The following is a 20,733-nucleotide window of genomic DNA, read 5'->3' as shown; positions in this document are numbered from 1 at the left end:
GGAAAAGTGTGGGCAAAGGGAGATATTTGTTGCATCGCTGCTGCTTTCAAACATGTCCCAGTGTGAAAGTCCCTTTTAAGAAGACTTCTTGCCATTCACTTTGGTGGTCTTTGTAGCTATCTTTTATAGGAAGCACCACAACGAGTAGAGAAAGGTCGTCTTAGAAAGGGACTGTCACGTTGGGACAAGTTTGAAAGAGCCAACATGATGGCTGATGGTTGCAGGGAGAGTTACTGCGTCCCAGCTCTGAGAGCTGTGGTCTCTCCCTTAGTGACGGTGCCCCAGGTTCACTGTGCTCCTGCTCAGAAGTTTGTCCTTCATTACACTTTACTGAGCAGTGGAATAGGGTCCTACTCCAAAGGCTCATGGCTGTCCCCAGCCAGCCCAATGTTCAAAGCTTTCTTGTGCCCAGTCAGAGGAGGGCTGTGTGTTCACAAAGACAGACACCGCTTGTGGGAATCCCTGCATTCACACATTCAGCCTTAGTCTGGGGTTTTCAAAACATCAGACTCATACCATCCATGGTTTGGGCTATTAAATTTCAAGGCTTTTCTTGGAGTTGGTGTGTTTGCTTTTTTTTTTTTTTTTTTTTTTTTTCTCTTTGCTTTATCTCCCTTCCTCTTCCACAATGTGCTCATTTACAGGTGATGACTCCCTGAATGACAGGGGGCATCTCAGGAAGGTCCCTTACGCTTTGAAACTCTCCCTGAGCCATACTGAGGCACACAGGCATGAGCAAGCCTGGCATGTACTGAATGGGTTATCTCTGTGCTAGTGATGCTTTTGATGAAACCTCTCTAGCCTTTTCCTTTTCTCCCTTTGGAGAAAGAATAGGATCTGCTTGTTAGAAAGACTTTGATGGCATACACTGCCTGCGCTCTGAATGAGGGAGCTGAATTGCACAGGATTTTCTTGGCATGAGTGGATAGTCTTTATGCTCAGGTGAATTCACTTTATTTCCTCTTGAATTCAATACGGTATTTTATTAGCTGTGTGCTTGGATGGTTTTCCCAATCTAATTTTTGTTTGTTTTGCTTTAAAGAAACTGTTTGCTATACTGAGCCAAAGGGTGGTACCAACAGTTTCCCATTTCATTCTCCCCTTCATAATGATCTTAGTAGTTACAGATGCTTACATACTAACAAATTTACATGAGTCTTAATGACTTCATAGTCATTTCTCCAGTTTTCCTTTTGCAGTAACTTGCTATTTCACTTGCAGAGTCAGTTTTCTTCTTCCTGGTCAGTATTCACATGCCCTTACCATTTTAACAAGCAATGATACAAGCGCAGGCCGTGGTGAGGCCAGGCTCCTCGCGGGGCAGCCCAGTGATGAGTGCCGTGGCTGAACACTGAACCAAAGGCGTTCAAAAATAAAAATCTCCATTCTGACGATGCAGTCCATCACTAGATTAGCCAATAAGCCTTTCTGTAGCTGTGCTCCTCAAGGCTGCCCCTCTGTAAATGAGAATCCATTACTTGAATGGAGCCTACGTGGCTTTCAGCCAGAGCCACTTGGATGTTTCTAAAATGGACTGTGACAGTGTCACCTTTTGCTTCTGCAACTGTAGCTGGAAAGGGTTACGCTGTTGAATCTGCCTTAGGAGAAGGCCAGACACGTTATTCATTAGCTAGCAAAATGTCATGTGGGTGGAAGAGTGATTGATGGGACAAGAAGAAGGTGCGTGAGAGCAGGATGCACAGGGATTTAAGTCAGGATTGACTTTGACCCTTGCTTTTCGTTTGTCTGTGCCAGGTATGGGCAACAAGAGCTCGCCCAGCTCCCTTCCACTCTTTGGCTCAAGCCAAACCGAGTCAAGTATCCCTTCACCTCTCCCCTGCGCTCCCGCAGTGCAGCAGAGGCAATAGAGCGAGCATGCTGATGTGCACATTGAGTGGCCGGTGTGCAGGCACGATGTACAACCAAGGAGGATCCACAGGAGGTGAGACACTGAATGTCCACTCAGGCTTTGCTGTGCTCCCTTGTATTGCAAGGGTGATGGGTAGGAGGAGGGTTGTTAATACTTAGGAAAAGCATTACTAAGTGGTAATGAAAATCTTTGTCATGGCTGAAGAATATTTTTACTGCGGTTGTTGGACTAAGATGAACAGTGCCGTCTGCCCGTACCTGGGGTAAACCTGTGTTGAGCATGCTGCTTCTGCACAGCGGGGGCTCGCCGGCACATGGGAGCATTTGCTGCTTCAGGTGCATCAGCAGGAGTGCAGGAAATGTAGTTTATACCAGGGAGTGAATTCTTCATCTGCCATAGCTAAAGACTGGTCCCTAAAACAGAGTAAGAAAGATACGCAGGTAGAAAGACCTCCTGATAGGCCTTCTGCTCCCAAGGGAGTGGGGTTAAGATTCCACAGAGTGAGGTTAAGATCCCACACTGCTGGCGCTCAGGTGTGAAGCACTGGGACAAAGTCAACTGCTTTTTTCTTTTTAATCTGAGGGAAATTAAGAGCACTGTAAATACACCACTTGTGATCGCCACGATCCCGCGATCTATCCACTGAAACTAATCCTGTACATTTTGTCCTGCATGTTTTGTCCTCATCGGTGCTGCAAATCTCTGTCTCCTTGGCTGGGACTCTTCCTTGTGAAACTACTTTATTTCTGTAATCCTGATGTTCCTTCTCCTGTTGGAAATGAGAGCGCGTAATCTGTCCACTGTTTGTCAAAGGATCAAACAGCTGTGCCTGAGCTTGTGAAGTTTTTCGTGATATTTCCTAGCTCATTTTCCATTTAATATTGCACATACACAGCCTGAAGCACTGACAGACCACTGAACACGTGAGCCTTTCAATTATGAGAATTAAATCACGCAGTAACACTGGCGTGCAACAGCAGCCACTGCCGCGGTGGTGCTCACTGCCCGTGCCCGTGCCTTAGCGGCGATTGGCACCAGGAGGTGCCGGGGAGCCCAGCAGCGCTGCAGGACAGGGAGGAAAAGCACCGGGATCCAGCTGGGAAGGGGCACTGGGAGCTGCTGCTCTGTAAATTCAGGGGCAGATGGACAGAAAGGGAGAGCAGCGAAGGCAGCATCAGCTGCCTGCGGTGGGTGAGAAGCAAATCTCTGCTCCACGCAGCCCCGCCATGTTGAATGATGCTCTCCCGTGGTGCTCACTTCCCAAGGGACTGCTACCCAAAAAAGCCAGATGCCTGAGCGATGCGCTAGCTTTTTCCTCTCTCTTGGTCATTCCTCTGCAAGCACGTGAGGCAGCAATGCTCTGCCGCAACGCGCAAGCACAGGGTGACAATTTCCAAACCATGGCTGAGTGGATCCTAACGCGAGGAATCCAGCCAACCCAGGGAATTCAATGTTTAACAAGTTGATCTGGTACTTGATGAAAGAAAACTTACATTCTGTGCTAGGTCTACAGAAGGAGGAGAGAATAATAGTTCAGGGAAATCGTTCTGTATGTGAATGAAATTATAACTTTTTGGCTGAATTTGGCCCTTTGGGTACTAGATAGGAAAATTTTTAAATGGTTCCCCCCCGCATTGTATGAGGAATGGATTTAGCTTTGTACAGCTCAACTAATCGCAGTTCTGGGAGTAAGACAGTTTTCCTGTGTTACTGATAGTGATGTGGTGATGGGGATTCAGGACAGGAGATGTAGTATCCCAGTTTTGCGGGTAGATTGAAAACCACTAACTTATTTTAGCATCTAATTTGACATACGCAGTCTTACCTGTGAATGCTGATTAACAGAGATGCTGTTTAGGTCTTGTGGAAATTTTCATCCAGAGGTGTCAAGATGCTTTCCAAAGGAGCCTGTGTAATCTCCACCTGACATACACATACACGGAGGCACTGAGATGGAGTGACTTGCTCAAGGCTGTCCAGCACACCCCAAACAGAACAGACAGCACCACATTTGGGCATTTGGTGCCTATTTTCCAGGACATGGTGCCTCTGAAATACATTTCAGGCATGCCACAGATGCAAGGTTGACCTCTTCTTGGTTCGTTTGTGTCAAGAAGAAACAAATTCTTCACTCTGTACACTGAAACAATTCAAAGCATTCAAAAGTCAGATTTAGAATATGTAAATGCAGGGATAATTAATTTCTTTTTATTAGAAAGTTAGTTTACATAATAGAGCTTTTTTGTTTTAATTAAACAGAAAAAGTGTTGTGTCTCTATTGATGTGCATATAAATAGTAGTACTATGGTGCTGCGATATTTTTAGCAATTCTTTCTGGACATCTGTGTGAAGCCCTAGACCTGAGATACAGAAAATGTCACTACTGCTGCTTCAGACTACCTCTCCATGAAACCTCCTTTTATCCCCGTTTCAATCAGTTGAGATTGAATTGCCACAGTTTGCCTCCAGATGTCCAAGGCAGAGCTAAGCTTTGCTTGCCACGCTCCTCTGGTACAACCATCTATCACTGGGTGAAGGCCTCTCCCCTTCCTTTTTCTCCTGCCGTGGAGACCATATGGACCTCGCCAGCTCCTCTGTGCTCCCCTGGCTCTGTGTTTTGGCATCCATCCAGACCTGCCATTCCTTGCCACAGGGTGCAACGTCCTTCTCTCAGACTACCGTAGATGACCATGGAGAAAGGTTAAGGTCAGCACTAACAAAATGCAAACAATGCAAGCCCAGTAGGGAAGGAAGCTGCAAAGTGGGCTCTGTGTGCCTTTGTGAGTGTGTGTGTGTGATTTCTAACCATCACACGACATTTCAAAAGGACCTATGTAACAAGGTCACGACAAGCAGTCAAATGTGCTCTCGTGTCTGAAATCGGGGAGGATAAATTTCAGGAAAACACAGGCTACTGATCCATTGTGAGTTTGGCCTTCTCACTTATATGTTAATAAACCGCAATTGAGTTGTAATGGAGAGAATTACAGATGTAAAGGACTCTTCCTCTCTGAGTGGCAGAAAGCCCCGATGATGAGCTCTGTAACGCAGCTCTTTATCAAGAGCCCACAACTGCTCAATGGTGAGATGGCGTGGCAGCGAACGCTTAATTTACTGCTTCCTTAATCGCTCCGCCACAAGCTGGGGGAGAGAAGCAGCCATTTCCCTTATTCCTGTGTATTCAGCCTAGCAGGCTGGGCTGTGTGCTGCGAGCACCCCGCAGTGCCAGCTCGCAGCGTGAGCAGCGTTGAATCGGTGCTTAGCAATGGGAGAGAATGCTGGGTTGGTTTTTTTTTCTCGTTAAGTTGCCTCGTGTATGCTAAGCACAACTCCTGCCTCTTAAAAGAAGGAAAAAAAGGTTCCTCGGAGAAATGTAGCTGCTGTGAATCATTTCAGGAGGGCCCCACAACACGGTGCATTTCCTGCAAAGGTACAGAAAGGCTTTGCTCCAGCACTGAGCAGCTCAGTTTTTGGCACAGAAGAGCTAACACACAGCTAACACTGGCAAAATGGGGAGGGAAAGGTGTATGCCGTAAGTACGGTCACACACCCAGCCTCCACAGCCCTTTGAATTCAGTGGATCTTTTACTTGACACATGCTTAAGTTCTGAATAACTGTGTTTTACTTCACTTTTTGGGGTCAAGTTGTTTGAAAGCTGGAAAAAATCATGTTGGCATTATCACCTGCAAAATGCACTGAAGTTTTAACTTATTTAAACGAGTGAGCTAAATTATTGGAGCAATGTCTGCTACCCTCAGAGCCTGGGGAAAGGTTCTTACTTGTGAGCAAATGGAAGGTCTACACAAACAAGTTAACAGCAGCACTAAATGCAGTTTTAGCTGGCAGAGATTAGTTCATCTTCCAGGTTTGGGAGCCGTTCACTGTAATATGGAGCAATGAAGACTTACCCGCATGGAGAAGGCTCAGGCTACTCATTTAAACAGGCTGGACACGCACAAATCCTTGGGCCCTATGGGATGCACCCACAAGTGCTGAGGGAGCTGCCCGATGTCATTGTGAGGCCACTCTCGACAATCTTTGGACAGTCGTGGCAGAGGGTCCTGAGCGCTGGAAGAAAGCAAATGTCATTGGCATCTTCAAGAAGGGGAAGGAGGAGGGATGCAGGGAACTACAGGCTGGTCCCTCTCACCTTGATCCCTGGAAAGGTGATGGAGCAAGTTATGCTAGAAACTGTTTCTGAACTTATTAAAGACAAGAAAGTGATTAGGAGTAGTCAGCCTGGATGTCTGAAGGGGAAATTATGCATAACCAACCTGATAGACCTCTACAACAGAATGATTTGCTCAGTGGACAAGGGGAGAGCAATGGGTGACATCACCTTGACTTTAGGAAGGCCTTCAGCACTGTCTCCTGTAACGTCCTCATGGATAAACTGATGAATTATGGGTCCTATTGCCATTGTTGGTTAATTTGTCTGTAAGCCTGTAACAGTGTAGTTTGTTTATTTAGAAAATAGAGCTGAATTTCTTTCCTGAACTAGATGTTCTTACTTTATGTGATCAAGGTCTTTGACTTAGCCGTTCGCTTTGTAAAGTCACCACTTGCAATATATGTTACAGCTGAGTTTGTTTCATTTGTGGAAATAGTAGAGGGGTTCATTACCAATTCTAAGTTGTACAAACAAACCTACTGGGGCTTTAGAAAACTGTACATAAAATTGCAAACAAGCTGTTAATTCTCAGCCCCAGGCAGCTTTGACTCTTCCATTACTCAGCAAGTGGTCTCAGTCACAAAGGTATGTCCATGCTGAGTGTAGCAATGCCTAAATGCCTTGCTGGGTGCCTCCTGTCCCTGTCCCGCACCAGCCTGCTCCTGGGGAGGCTCCTGGGTAACAAGAGGATTTGCAGCAGAGGTACCGTCCTGCACTCCTACGGTCAGACATCCCTTTAGGCACAGCCAGCTGGCTCGCTCAAATTCCTCCAAAACTTCTGAAGGTCGTGGGCAGGATGCCTCCTCTGAAATTCACTCTTCTTCGGTAGCTGTGTGGTGGCCTCTGACTTTCAGCAAGATGCTTTGCCCTCATTTTATCATCGTCTATAATCTCATAATTAAGGTCCCCCCCTGGGAAGCAGCTGTTATGGATTTGCACCCTCTCAGTCTCTGGAGAAACAAACCCAGGTTCCCCAGTGACAAGGGAAGGACTTATTTTGCGGGCAGGAGGTCAGCACTGCTCCCCGGGGTCCCCCTCGCTCGCCCCAAACCAGCACAGTGACCCCCACGCAGCGGGGCCAGGAGCTGTGCACTCGTGGGATGAGCAGGGGGTTTAGTGCCTTCCTCCCACAGCCTGAAAGGCAGAGGGAAACCGCCCTACTGTTCAATATTTACCCCTCAGCATCAGAGCTGCTTAAGACAAAGTCCCTACTAGCTTCAAACATCCTGAATCAGAAAATGAAGCCTGATGGGGTCGATAACCTTCTCAAAGGCATTCGTGCTACAGCCCAAACGCCAGCCCCTGGGTCTGTGAATGGCTGCAGGGGCCCAAGGCTGCTTTTGCAGGACAGCGATTGCTTCCTTATTTCGAACCCACACCAGGAGCTGCTTCCCTGCCCTGCTGATGGACGCACCAAGCCCTGGGCACTTTCCAGGGCAAAGTAACAGTAGCATCCTTTCTTTTTTTTTTTTTTTTTTTTTTTTTGACAATTAAGAAAAGCCCTCACTTAAAATTGCCGATTTCTCTTTGGCAGAGAAAGTATTTCTGCTTCAGACCCCAGAGTTGCTGGAAAGTGTTTTATTCCCAAATGAGGTATTTTAAGGCCAAAGTCTCTTTTTGTTTACGCAGGCTGGGATCAGTGATGAGCCTTGAGAAGGTCAAGGCAAAGTGTAGCCAATGACTTGGGGTTAATTTTTAAAAAAAAAAGGATCAGCTGTGTATTTATTCTTACATTCTCAATATATTTTGGAGTCAGGCTGCACGTACCGAGTTTAAAGCTGGCTGAGATCCCCACGCTGTTAGCTGCTCTCTCAGCCATTTGGGGTAGTTTGTGTGCTGACCTTCACAGCCACTGCAGCAGCACTTTGGGGAAGATTTGGGAGTTCTGGAAAATGCCAGCACTTTGAGAAAACAATTTTCTTTTGAAATTGGTGAAAATCTATGTGTTTTACAGCTCCTTTCACCTCCAAGACACAAATGGTGGTTGTCTCTGAGCTACCAGGGTCTGAGCAGACCATCGCTTTTGCTTAAATGACTTGCAACACAGCCCATGCTGGCCCATACCCAGCCCCAGGGGGCTGTTAACCTGCCCTGCCTGCCTGATCTCGGCCGCCCACCCAGCTTGGGCTGGCTCCGTGCACGCAGCCACGCGGGCAGCGGCAGAGCCGGGTTCTGAAGCTGCCCTGGCCAGGAGCAGGATAGACTTGCCCACTAGCTCTTCATGGTGGTAATTAATTTTTATGAATGAGGGTGAGAGAAAGGGTATTAGAAACAGATTGATTATAATCGGCTTTTAATTAAAATGTTCAAACCATAATTTAAACTAGAAATACCCTATTACTTATCTTCGCTATTTCACAGGCACTGAGGCAGCGGGCAATAATGTAACTAATGATCTGATTGTCACCGGCTTGTATAATGAAGCGTGTCTGGGGGCTGATCAGATTATGCCATCAGTCAAAGCCCTTCGCGGCGCTCCCTCCTTCGGCAGAGCTCTCGGCAGGGGGGGAGCCTGCAGCAGCTCCCACTCAGCTGTAACCTTTATTTTCTCTCCCCAAAGCGATGAGCTCCCATGAGGGGGGCAAAAGCTAGGCTGCACACGGCTGAAGTCTGATGCTCTTCTGGTCATTGTTATAATCCCTCAGGGATGATTTTTCTGGGAGGTGGCTGTTTCGTGGCTTTAACCTGCCAGTAAATCACATTTATCATAACAGTTACTGACCAAAGAAGGGTCCAGAAACTGGGTCCTGCCACCCTGGCTCTGATGTAAAAAGGACAACAAGGAGTTGTCTGGATTAACGGGAGGGTGAGGGCCAGCAACGTGCCACAGAGTAGCTGAGCTTGCAGAGGAGAGAGCTCCCTTTGAAAATCCTGTGGGAACTTTCAAGTGGCTGAATCAAATGAAGATTCGAGGGGTTGTGCTCAAGGCATGACGGCCACCAGGACGCCTGAGTGGGGTCTCCAAGGGCTGTAGTGAGGCGTAGAAGTCAGACTCAAGAGCCTGTCTCACAGCTAGGATTTGTTTGCAGTGGGACAGAGGGTCTTCACCGGTCCATCCCGCCCCGCCACATGGCGGCCCCACAGCTCTGGACTTGCCCCAGGTGCCAGCATTGCTTTTGGGCCACCTTGAAAAACCGGGCTCGAATGCACCAACACAAGACCAGCTTCTTGAACAGCTCAAGTGTCCGTGCACCCAAAAAATCTTGTGCCATCACTCACTCTGATCAGAGCTCCCTCCCTCCCTGCTGCTGGATTCCCCCCAGAGTTAACCGACACTAAATTAGGCATCGTCTGATTTAACCATTACGAGATCAAAACTAGCAGAAGGTTAGAAAATGCATCAGTCCATTAAGTTCCGTTGTCCAAATTGCCTTCAGAAAGGCATGCTGTCTTGCTCTTGTGAACAGCCACACCTAAGCAGACAGCTAGCTGTTCCCTCCCTGTCCTCCCCCACCCCAAGCCCAGGTGTGACACACCTGATCCCCACGGTTAGAAATACAAACCCAAACTTTCAAAGAAGTCTGAAAGTGATTGCAGAGTCCTGCAAAATTATTTGGTAAATTGATGAAAGTGGATATGATTACAGAGGGTGCAATGAGTCCTTGCTCCAGTTACTGCATTAGCGTCAAGATCTCAGCCACACCAATTTCTGCAATAGGCCTGCTCCACAACACGGGCATCTTAAGTACCAGCCATGAAAAAGAGAACAGCAGTTAATTTGTCATCAAGGAATCAATAGCAAAAAAAATGTGTTAACCCTTTCAAATGTAGCGATTAAAGTGGTTTTTTTTCCCCCTAAATCATTACAATTGACAAGTATAAGGAACTGTTGTCTCATCAGAGAAACCAGTCGGTCGCAGATGCAGACATTTTGAACCACTTTTCCCTGCTAGCTCAGTACGACAGTCCTAGGAACAGGTAAAAGGCTAATTTGGCTTCACCATCTGCCTCTTCCCCTGAGTGCTAACATAGGAGGGATAAGGTATACGTTTCTGTGCCACAGCTAGCCAAAATCCTTAATGAGCTGGATCTGGCTGGTGCTGGAAAGGGCAAGTCCGCTTCTTGAGAAACCAGGAAAACGCTGCCTCTGGCTCAACCCACAGTGGAGCGTGGCGACCAGTTTTGTGGCCGCGAGGCCAGGGGCCGGCTCCTGAGCCCCGAGGCAGAGCTCAGCCCTGGGAGCTGGGGCAGCGGGACCCGGCCCCGTGCTGGGGCAGGGTACGGCTGGGCCCTCTCCCCGACGCCGGCGGAGAGCAGCAGGGCTGTGAAATACCCTCTGCTTTGGCACCTGGGGCTCAATGCAACATGTTTGGTCTGGGAGGGATTTTGGCATCTCCCTGGCAGTCAGGGACTACTTGTATTCTCAGTTTTTAATGTAGGGGAGACGAGTTTTTTTTTGATAATAAATTCTATTCAGTTCCCCCTCGAGGAGGTGCTTTCAGTCAGAAAACTCTTACCGCAACCTTTAGTGTTACAATTCACTCTCTCAGCAACAGATACCATTTTTCTCAGCCAAAACTTGACAATGGTTTCTTTTTTCCTTCCTCCAGGCAAATGCTTTCACAGGTACACAGACCAGTCAATCAGTTTTCTGGTCTATTAATACTCACGGGTTGCATTCTTCAGGGGAGCTGCCAAGCCGCTCATGAAAGAGCCCCGCAGCATTAGCTGAACCTATCAGGTTCCCCACAAACTGAGCGGGCTTCAACTCCATGACTTGAAGCATGCCTTTACCTCCATGAAATTCAGACCTGCAACGCCAAGAAAAGGAGAAAAGCAGCAGCCGCCCCCAAAGGGGGAGTAACTCACGCAAAGTAGGAAGAGAAATATGCACATACTAAAATGTAATTAAATATAGTCATTCATAGTGTACACTTTCCCTTGCCACTTGGAAAGTCTCCGAGTATACTGAACCCATTCATTTACAAAACAAACGACCCACTGTCATTAGCACATTCTGCAGAATTGCTTAATTTACATAATGTAGGCGATCTACTGCAGATTTAGCTGTTGCAGGTTGTCCTCATTCAAGATGCTGCAGTGTTATGTGTAGTGTTACTGTTTAAGGTTTCATTTTTAGCCACATTTGGAGTTGTATTTTGTTTGTGGCATAAAGGCAACAGAACATTTTCTACCACTACTATTGTTAGCAGTGCTTTAATCATGATACTTTGAAACCTAAACCTGACTTCGAGCAGTTCACAGAAGGTCACCCTCAGAAATCTTACGGAAAGTTGGCATCTGTGCAGCCCTTTACATACATTTATACAGTGCACAGAATGCTTTTAATTGAGTTAGAAGCCCATCGTTCAACATTCAGTCACAAGGCTGGAGAAAAGCAAGTGATCTCTACCATATATAATGCATTAGCTAATTCAAGTGAGTTTCCCAGTGTCTTTGAAAAGCAGAGGCAGTGCCAACTTTTGTGCTCTGCACACCGCAGTATGCTGGGGGAAGAGGGGAACACTGCGCTACACACAAAGCTCATTCGGCACTTGATGCTCCAAACAGGCTCTAAGCTTTCTCATAGGGAGCTGTCGGAAAAGAAACCATTTTGGGGTGATCCCACTTCCCTCAGCACTTGTGAGGACTCCTGTTACATGGACTAAAATCCTTAACCTTTGACTTTTCCTCGGACTGCGCTAACTTGACATGGAAAGGAAGTCAACGTTGCTTGCTTGTGTTGGATTATGCTGACCTGTGGTATTTCACGCAGCAGGGATTGCTGACTGCCTTAACTACTGCTCAGTCTGACCAGCCATCCATTTGTGCCTTCTAACTGAAAAACAATAGTTAAACACACGTCCTTTCTGATCCCCAGTTTTTTCCTTGGTACCAGACACACTGCTGGTTTTGCCTCACCATCCAGTTTTCTTTTTTGCCCTGTGTGACTGGCTTTGGGGCAACCACATATCCCGAAGCTGATGAATATTTCAGCATCTTCAAAACTAGCTATCATAACACTTCTGCCTACTATTTTGTGCCAGCTTAGTCCTTTTAAAAGTCCTACCTGTGATCTCTCCCATCAGCATCCAAGATGGACAACAGCAGCACCTGCCTACAAAAGCAGCAGGACTTTACAAGGAATTCTGCTCTAAAATCCTTTTGTTACACTGATACAATATTTTTCCTACCAAAGCCCTGTTTTTAAAAAAAAAAAAAAAAAAAAATTAACGCCAGGAAGAGAGCTCAGTCAGCTGATATTCAAGCAGAACTACAGACCAGTGAAGGGAAGCTGGGTGGGTGTTGGGAAGGTCTTTCATGATTCCTTTCTTGTCTCCTGCCCTTGGTCCAGCTTTGATCACTTCCATCACGTGCCAGATATTGGACAAAGGAGAAGCATGAAGAAGTCACTTTTGTAACAAAATTTATTTTTGCTCTGTGGATACAAATCCCAAACATCAACAAACAAATTCCAGTGGAAAAATACCAGTCATTAACAATGAAAACTTTTATTATTATTTAATAAATAGAACTTTGGCATTCAAAATTCTAGCTGTAAACCCTACTTTAAAAAAAATTACAAAAAGAGGCAAGAACAACAAGCCTAAAGCTGAGCCAGCCAGTGGCTCCTTTACTTTTTTACAATGAACACATTGTGATTAAGTCATGACAACTCTATTTACATATGAGGTATTCTGAGCGGTTCAAAAATTGAACCCAATTTACAAAACTACCAGTCTTCAGGGACTGATCCATATGTCAGCTGTGCTTTTAAAAGATAGCTCCAGACACTCCTCCCCACTGAACTAATGATATACTGTAATTAATATACACAAAATAAACACGTTATGATTTGAGTTTCCTGCTCACGCTTCATATTAAAAAAGCTGCATACTATGACCAACCTAACATTGAAAGTGTACACCTAGTACCTAGTTTAAATACTTCTGTTTCTAGACATTATGCGAGAGTTCTTACTAGAAAAGCTTATAAACAAAATATCGGCAGGTAAGAGGAAAACAAGGTGCAGTCATCAGCATCCTAACAACTTATCTAAAGTTCAAGGGGAATATACACTTACTTCAGGCAAAAAAGGCACAAAGGTATGCAGCTGTGGAATTAATATTGCTAATGAGCTACCGGAATATATCATCCCTTTGGATAATAACCATTGATTTGTTTGCAGTCTAAGAATGCAGATTAGTTCAGAAGATCTTTTCCCCACTCATGACAGAACTCGTCACATCAATGAGAAGAGCCCAATTATACCTCCAACTCCACCTGTGTAACATCACTGATAAGGACAAGGAAAACTGGAGCAAACTACGCCCATACGGAGAGACTGCAGCGTACCGTCGCTGCCCGTGCTAGGGCAGCAGGTCGTGCAGGAAGGGGTTTGCTTTCTTTCTTTCCTTGTGCTCTTACCCTGCAAGAAAAACGTCCAAAAAACCGTCTGAAACAAAAGGCGGGCAGCGAGGGCAAAGGAAGGAAGGAAATCTTTTGAAGTGAAAAGGACAAAATTTCAGCTCTTGTAATGACTTCATGGCCACCAGCAGTTTCAAATGCTGGAGCCCAAGCGGGTGGTTACAGCAATCTCCACAATTTCACACAATTATCACGCTACAAAGCTGCACAGCGGAGGCTAGCAACCTAAATCACATTTACACAACTGAGCTGCGTTACTTCTATATAGTACATACATAGCATCATCTATAGCTTGTCCGAAGACAGTTACTTTCCAAGTCTTTTTCAAAATACATTCTTGAATACAGTAGTTACTGTAAATATCTTCTAAAGGATTGTATAAATTCAATCTGAAACTATACAAAAAATTATTGTACAAATTGCTAACAGCCAGAACAGTACAGTATCCATTCATGAGCGGTTGTTTTTCAGCCCTTGAGATTGTCTAATAGCTACAGCAAAAAGTTGTCATGACTAAATCTACGCAATTCCAATGTTAACATTCATTAATCAACTTTGTATTAAATATGCTGAATGAGACCACACACACTACATTTTAACCAATTAAACAATCATGCATATCTTAGACAAAGCTTATTCCATTTAGAGGCATCCGTAAACTGATGCATATATAGTAATTGCTACTACTGCAACAGGCCAAATTGTAAGAAACCAAAGCAAAATACTGTATCACTGTGGACAGTCAATTGGTAGTCTGCATCTTTGGCTCATACATCCATCATTTACCTCCCTACTTCAATTTGACTGAGGCAGATAAACTCAGGGTTTTTTTAAAATCAAGTGCTTTAAAGTCAACATAAATATTACAGGTTCCGTAATAAAAATATTACAATGCAAGATTACAGCACTGTAATCAATGGGACCTCCTTCCTGAGGGACTTTCAACTCATACTTGAAGAGCATAAGAGCTCCTGAAGTGCTTTGCAAATACAAATTACTGATCTCAACTCTGCAGTACAGCATCACCATTTAACAGGAGGGACGGTGGAGGCACACCAGCCAAGTGATCAGATTAACAGTTCAAAGTGACTCAAAAAAATCTCCTGCTCCTCTCTAATTGCTCTATTCAACTCCTCGTTATTTCCAGCAAATTTAGAAAAATGTGTTGCTTGGTAATTTTTTAATAGGTACATTTCCATCTAAGGAAATAATAATGTGCAACTTAGCTGTTTCCTCTCTCCCTAATACTTCTAGTTTACTATCTGAAATGCTATTGTTGAATTCTGATACGAGACAGATGCTGTAAAACTGGAGACTATTACTTCACTGCGGGGCCAAAACCAACGAACTACACCAAAGGAACAAGCTGAGGCCCTTGTCACAAAAGCCAATACTGTTAGAGGCACAGGAAACTGTGCAAAGATCCTTGTTTTCAGTTTTGCACTAGTATAAAAGTACACCTTCAAACCTACACAAAGAGCATAGAAATTTAAAATGAAATGGCCTTGTTTTTTACCTTGAAGTAGAGACACCAGGCCATTTCACTTGAGATTTCATCTAGACACTTTTTTAGTGCTCACAGGAGCTGAACCAGTCAGATTAATCTATCTGAAAACACGATGCAGCAATATAAATAGCAACACTATTTTTCACAAATTAGTCCATGTGTAGGTTCAGGATAGAGAAAACTGTCAAATAAATAAGTCCATATAGCTAAAAAAAATTAAATCACTAAATTATAAAACCAACATTAACAGTAACTGTTTAACAATGAACAGAAAGCAAAACATCACCAAGTTAAAACTGGAAACCAGTCTACATTGCTATACCGTTTTTTTTCTATTAACATAAACATAACCAGAAAACTGAAGATACTAACACTTTTGCCATAAAAATGTTACCCTAGAATTTACTTGGTTCTAAGTGCTAAGCTTTCTAAGAGATTTCTGCTGTTACCCACGCTGTGGGTCAGTTGACTGACTTGCACCTTAGTCATTTGAAACTTTCTTTTAATACCATATATGTAACTGATGCTCATGTATTTTCTTAACAGTGTGATTTGAGAGTGGTTTTGCTCTTTGCAAGTTTTTGTTTCCTTCAGTTAGATACTGTTTTACACCATGCATAACTGTGCAGCTAACTTGCAGTAATGTTCCAGGAAATTAGAAGCGTTAATATGTCATCTGTCCCATGGGAGTGAAACAGTGCTGCCAAGTGACACTCACTGAATAAACTATGGAACATGATCTTATTTTTTTAATGTAATTGCTTCCTACATAAATGGAGAAATCAAGAATTCCCAAACAATGTGGAAAATTTTGCAGTCCTCAGATAACCGAGTACTTAATACTGCTAAGTGGAAACATTCTGTTCTGAGCCCTGATTTTGCCAAGTGCCAAACACCCGTTTTGTAGCTGTGGTAAAAAATGGTTGAGGTGGTTCACAACCTCATCAGAGGCCTTCAGGCATGGAATATAGACCAGCCACATTCTAAAATGGAGATGACCTAAGGGAAAAATAAGTATGCTACAAACACTAAAATACAGTCTATTTTTTTTTTCCTGACAGCCACGTACTATGCTGCAGTTTCATGCCTTCCAGCTCCTCTGGGTTTGTCACAGGCTTCATGCTATTGAAACTTCTTATAGCAATGTGAGAGTGCTTAAAACAATTTGATAGCGCTGTATTTTATGGACTTCACCTGCATAAAGGAGTTAAAACTTGGTTTTCTTCTGCTATTGGGCAAACAAGCTACATATCCATTACTAAAACCAGCAGCTCTCCTATATCAAATTTTTTAGGCAACTTGAAGAGCAACTACATTTTGTAGTGCTCCCAGATTGTTCCAATTGCAATTCCTAGAGTGAAGTGCAGTTGCAGAAGCCTCTGGCTTCACCACATACAGCTGTAGGTCCTTCAACCCTCTGCTCTAATTTCAGAACACAGATAATACCATACAAACCCTTGATGAAGGAAAGGACGGAGAGTAGTAGCAGCAGCATGGCTGTTTGATGCTCTGATTCCAGAACCTAGGTGAAGTAATAAAATGAGCACTAATGAAGGGAACAGAGTATCCAACTGAATCATTCTTCACAGCTTGTTCCTACATTCAGTAGTTTGGAGAAAAGATTTCTTGTAGTTTGTACCACTCTGTTGAAATGATGACTCTCCCCTCCCCACCAGACTCCCGAGATTAAATATTCACAATCCTCAGAGAGATGCACGTGCAGCACTATTTGCAGTCTTCCAATATGGCTCCTTAATAGAAATGCAAAGACCTGTGACACAGCAGCGTTTAATAAGTCATTTGCTACTAGATGAAATGTTGTCATTGAGTAATGCAATTGTCCCCCATGTCCTGAGCGTAACGGTCTGACATTATAGTCCTTAATTCATCAATATCCTTTCGTAACTGACAAACGTCCAAGAGCTTCTTCGAAAGGGTTTCTGTGCTGTGGTAATTTTCATTCTCTTCAGCTGAACAGCTCAGCGCTACGAAAAACAACACCCAAGGTTAAAGCTCTAGCAACTGTGCTCTGTGAATACTTCAACTAGTCAGTCCCCCTTGAAAAAGGGGGTAGGTCACTTTAATTTAATTAAATCAAGACAAATCACGCTTTAGTATGATGAAAAGCCAACAAAATGTGGTACCGTGTGAACTTAACGTCAATTCAGAGCCCATCAGTGCTTCTCTGAAAGACACGCTTTGCTCTTTGCACCAAGATGTAGACTTGCTGAAGTCTGATGGATCTCAACAGCAGTGAAAAAAATGGGTAGAGCAGCCATTTCCAAGAGATTTTGGAGTTTTCTACAGCCACTCGGAAAAAGAGGGATAGGAGGGCTTGGGAAATGAGGCCATGTAAGATGATGAGTACTACAGATATACTACACTATTCATCCTGCTGGCTGACGATGGTCTCAAGGATTTTGAGACTGGCATATGCTGCACTTCCCAGTACTTCAGGGGCTTACAGTGCAGATGAATCTATGTGGCATGTAGTAGCTCTTGCTGCAAAGGACACTATACTTTTACCTTTCTACCCTGCTGATGGTCCAATTCAGCAACCGGTCTGAGTAATTCTAATTATCACTCAGAAAACAATAGAACATGACACATACAAAAATATGTAATTGTTTGTTAAGCTTCTTCTAAGAAAAGATCTAACACAAACTCACTATGCTGAAGCTTTGTCTGACTGGCTTTAGGGTGTGCTTCTCATTTCCTGGTGAAGTTTAACTGCTTATGCCTCACCTCCCTCATAATGAGTTTATAGGGCAGAACACATTTTACAAAAAAGCATCCATTAACCTTCAGGGTGACTCCAGTGTGTCTCAGGAGGGACGGACACCTGGCTACACACCTTTCTTTTCTAGAGGGGTGAACATATCCGTGATTGGGTCCATATGAAGAGCCAGCTACGTTCTCTCCTGACTTGGCAAGGACCTGTGTAGTTACATGCATTTAGCAGCCCAGGTGCACTAAAAGCCCAGCTTTTCCAGAGAGCTCCAGGAGCACACTTCATGCATAACTGCTCCAGTTACACAGCAAGGGGGACACTGGCCTGTCCAGCTGGCAAGTTCGAGCACCACTTAGCTAAACTGTTACTCCTCTGTGTCAAAACACTATTAAGCATTGGAATGACATCATCACTTACATCTGATTCCCAGCAGTAAGGAAAGGTTAGGCTCCTTGCCCTGAGCTCTCTGGGTAAGAATACTGCACAGTGCTTTCAAGTCAAACAAGCAATGGGACATTTCCTTGAACAACTGGTCTGCTATAGGCATCTTCTCAGATACTGGCTGCCTGGACTGCTCCACCTGCCGTATTTGCTCCTTCAGGGAGGCATTCTCTTCCATCAGTCTTTGGTTCTTTGTGAAAAGTAAATAAGAAAAAAGGGAAAGTTAGTCTGCAGCATCCACTGTAGCAGAAAGTTTCCTGTTTCAAACCACAAACAATATAATTCAAAATAATACATTTCCATATGTGTAATCAGTATTTCTGTACCCCTCTAAAGAATGGCAGATAGATAGCTTTTACATGGCTGTCTATTTCATGTTATCATTGCTTAGCAGCCTTCACCTTTGAAGTTCTCACTTCCTGAGGTAGGGGTGGTATCTATTATATTGTCTGCAGAGCAGCCAGAACAGTCAAGTATGTAATTAAGCTCATAAAGCCCTACCATGAGATCTTATAATCATTCTATAAGGTTCTTCCCAGCTGGTGTGGTCAGGGGTTGGGTTTTTGGAGTTTTTACTTACTTCAGAGAGAGTTTTATTTAACTGCTCTATATTCCTTTCTTTTTCTTCAAGCTCATTTGTCATCTTCTGAACTATCTTCTTTTCGTGCAAAAGCTTCTCTTGCATAGACTGAATTGAATGAAAACACAGATAATGATTTAAAATTTTGGTACGTTATGTTAGCACTGACAAAAAAATGCAGCCTCAGTAAATTTCTAAGTTTCAGTTTTTTATTGCTTTTGTATTAATTCTTCGTTTTTTTATTTTCTACCATGTTCACCTGGTAATATTCAACTAGACGCCAGTAGCTCTCTGTATACTAACACAGCTATTCCAACTACCAGTGAAACCCTTTAAACAAGCAGTATCTGCTTAGAAACAAAAAGGCTATATGTATGCAAAACATTACTCCAATATGGAACGCATGAAGTCTAAAATAACCATGCAATATTTTTTATTCTAACCAAATCATCTCACTTGAATTGCACAAATGAAGCTTAGCTGTCATTAATCTGCTGCTTATTTCCAAGTTGTAACTGAAGATTTTTTTTGACCTCTATTTCCATAGAGACTATGGCACGGCTTCCTACAACCTTTCACAACACAGAATTCACCTCACCTTCTATACAGCTGAGAAGAAAGCCTTTGACAGCTGATACAGAGCAGCAAGCTCTTTAAAATCATTCACATACAAGATAAATCAGAACAGTCTATACAACTCTACTGTGCTGATAAAACAACTGCAGGCGAAAAAGTAACTTATTTGTGGTTTATAGTGTCACTGTTAACAGATACAATAATTACTATTTTCAGTAATAAAAACAGCAGTGAGTTTCTAGGATGCTGTTGTACTTAAGTATTGAAGCTTTCCATGACTGACTTCCAGATCAGTCACAAGCAGCAAAAAATGAACAATCGCTGCAACATGGAATCAGCTGCTGTCAATTCCCCAGTTTTCACCTACAGAGGTGAAACTGAGAAATTGTGAGATATTTCCAAAGTGGATTTTTTGGGGTGAATTCAGCATGACCACAGGTGTCTGTTGTTGAAAGCACACATATTTATTCCACTAGTTGGCTTTTAGATCTGTAGATATTGTCTTTCAAGGTCATCTGGCAAAATTCAGGAAGAGGAATATTCAAACCATCTTATCTGAATACTAATAAAAATGAATAGTGATTATATAAACTCCTGATGCTTTAAAACAGAGAGACCTTTTCAGCTTTCATGAAAAAAAAAATCCTCTTTTGTTGTTAATGGTATTACTCAGAATTCCGATGCTGTACTAGCACAGTGCATATAAAGTGTCTTCCCCATCCCTAGCTCAGCACGTTAATATGTAAAACCTGTTGCCCAATTTCAATTATAACATGCAAATCTGATCCCATCATGCTCAAAATACAGCTGGAGCACTGGTGACAACAGTGCATGCCTTGGCACAGTTTTGATCGTAACCTTCCACGGAGTGGAACCAGAGACCATGATGGGGCGAGAAGTTGCATTTCACAAACCGATGGCTCTCAATTTATGGAATGACACTGCCCCAGAAGAATGTTTTTTCTTGAATCTCTATAGGAACAATAGTAATTATTCTTCTTCCAAAGCAGAGAACTCTCTCACAGCGAATTCTATACAGTAGCTTAAATAAAATGCTATAGGAAGATCAATGTCACTCCTCAGTAAAAGATATGTTTAAATTGCTGCACTATGACTGCAACTGTATTCAAAGACAGAAAAAAACCCAAGCTCTCCACTTGACAGAACCACAGCAAATTGTCAAGCTATGTTGGTTTTGGGGTCTTAGGAAAACAATTTAGCTTTGGAAAAGAAGCCGAATTAACTCTTGTGCGAGTTGCTCCTAAGATGTATGAAGAACAGAACTTTCAGGTTACCAGTACTGGGGACTGTAGCACATAGGAGACTATGTCTATATACAGGCCTGCCCTTTACCATGTCTGTGTGCTATCGAGTGGGCAAGAAGCCATTTAATTGGCTTGCCAGCTATAAGAATTATTGGCGCTTACGAGAAGACAGGGAGTAACAAGAGGCAAGGCAGGGCCAACAGGTAAAAGGGTTTTTAATGGC

At 43.7% G+C, this 20,733-nt stretch overlaps 1 protein-coding gene across 2 annotated transcripts in view; it reads right to left on the bottom strand.

Annotated features, from left to right (window-relative positions):
* Nucleotides 1-12,418: 12,418 nt before the first annotated feature.
* The window catches only part of CEP85L (centrosomal protein 85L), a 126,598-nt gene continuing 118,283 nt past the window's right edge, over nucleotides 12,419-20,733 (bottom strand). For both annotated transcript variants that reach the window (XM_082306958.1, XM_082306959.1), the window contains exons 11-13: nucleotides 18,670-18,777; nucleotides 18,066-18,279; nucleotides 12,419-16,902 (exon numbers count right to left, since the gene is read on the bottom strand). In XM_082306958.1, coding sequence (XP_082163084.1) covers nucleotides 16,739-16,902; nucleotides 18,066-18,279; nucleotides 18,670-18,777 — 486 coding nt within the window. In that variant the 3' untranslated portion in view covers nucleotides 12,419-16,738. The remainder of the gene's footprint in view (nucleotides 16,903-18,065; nucleotides 18,280-18,669; nucleotides 18,778-20,733) is intronic.

This window comes from Platalea leucorodia, assembly GCF_965183815.1.
Source record: "Platalea leucorodia genome assembly, chromosome: 3".
In the NCBI taxonomy this organism is placed as follows: domain Eukaryota; kingdom Metazoa; phylum Chordata; class Aves; order Pelecaniformes; family Threskiornithidae; genus Platalea; species Platalea leucorodia.
The sequence above is the reverse complement of the archived record's forward strand: the minus strand, read 5'-3'. Positions and strand labels throughout refer to the sequence as shown.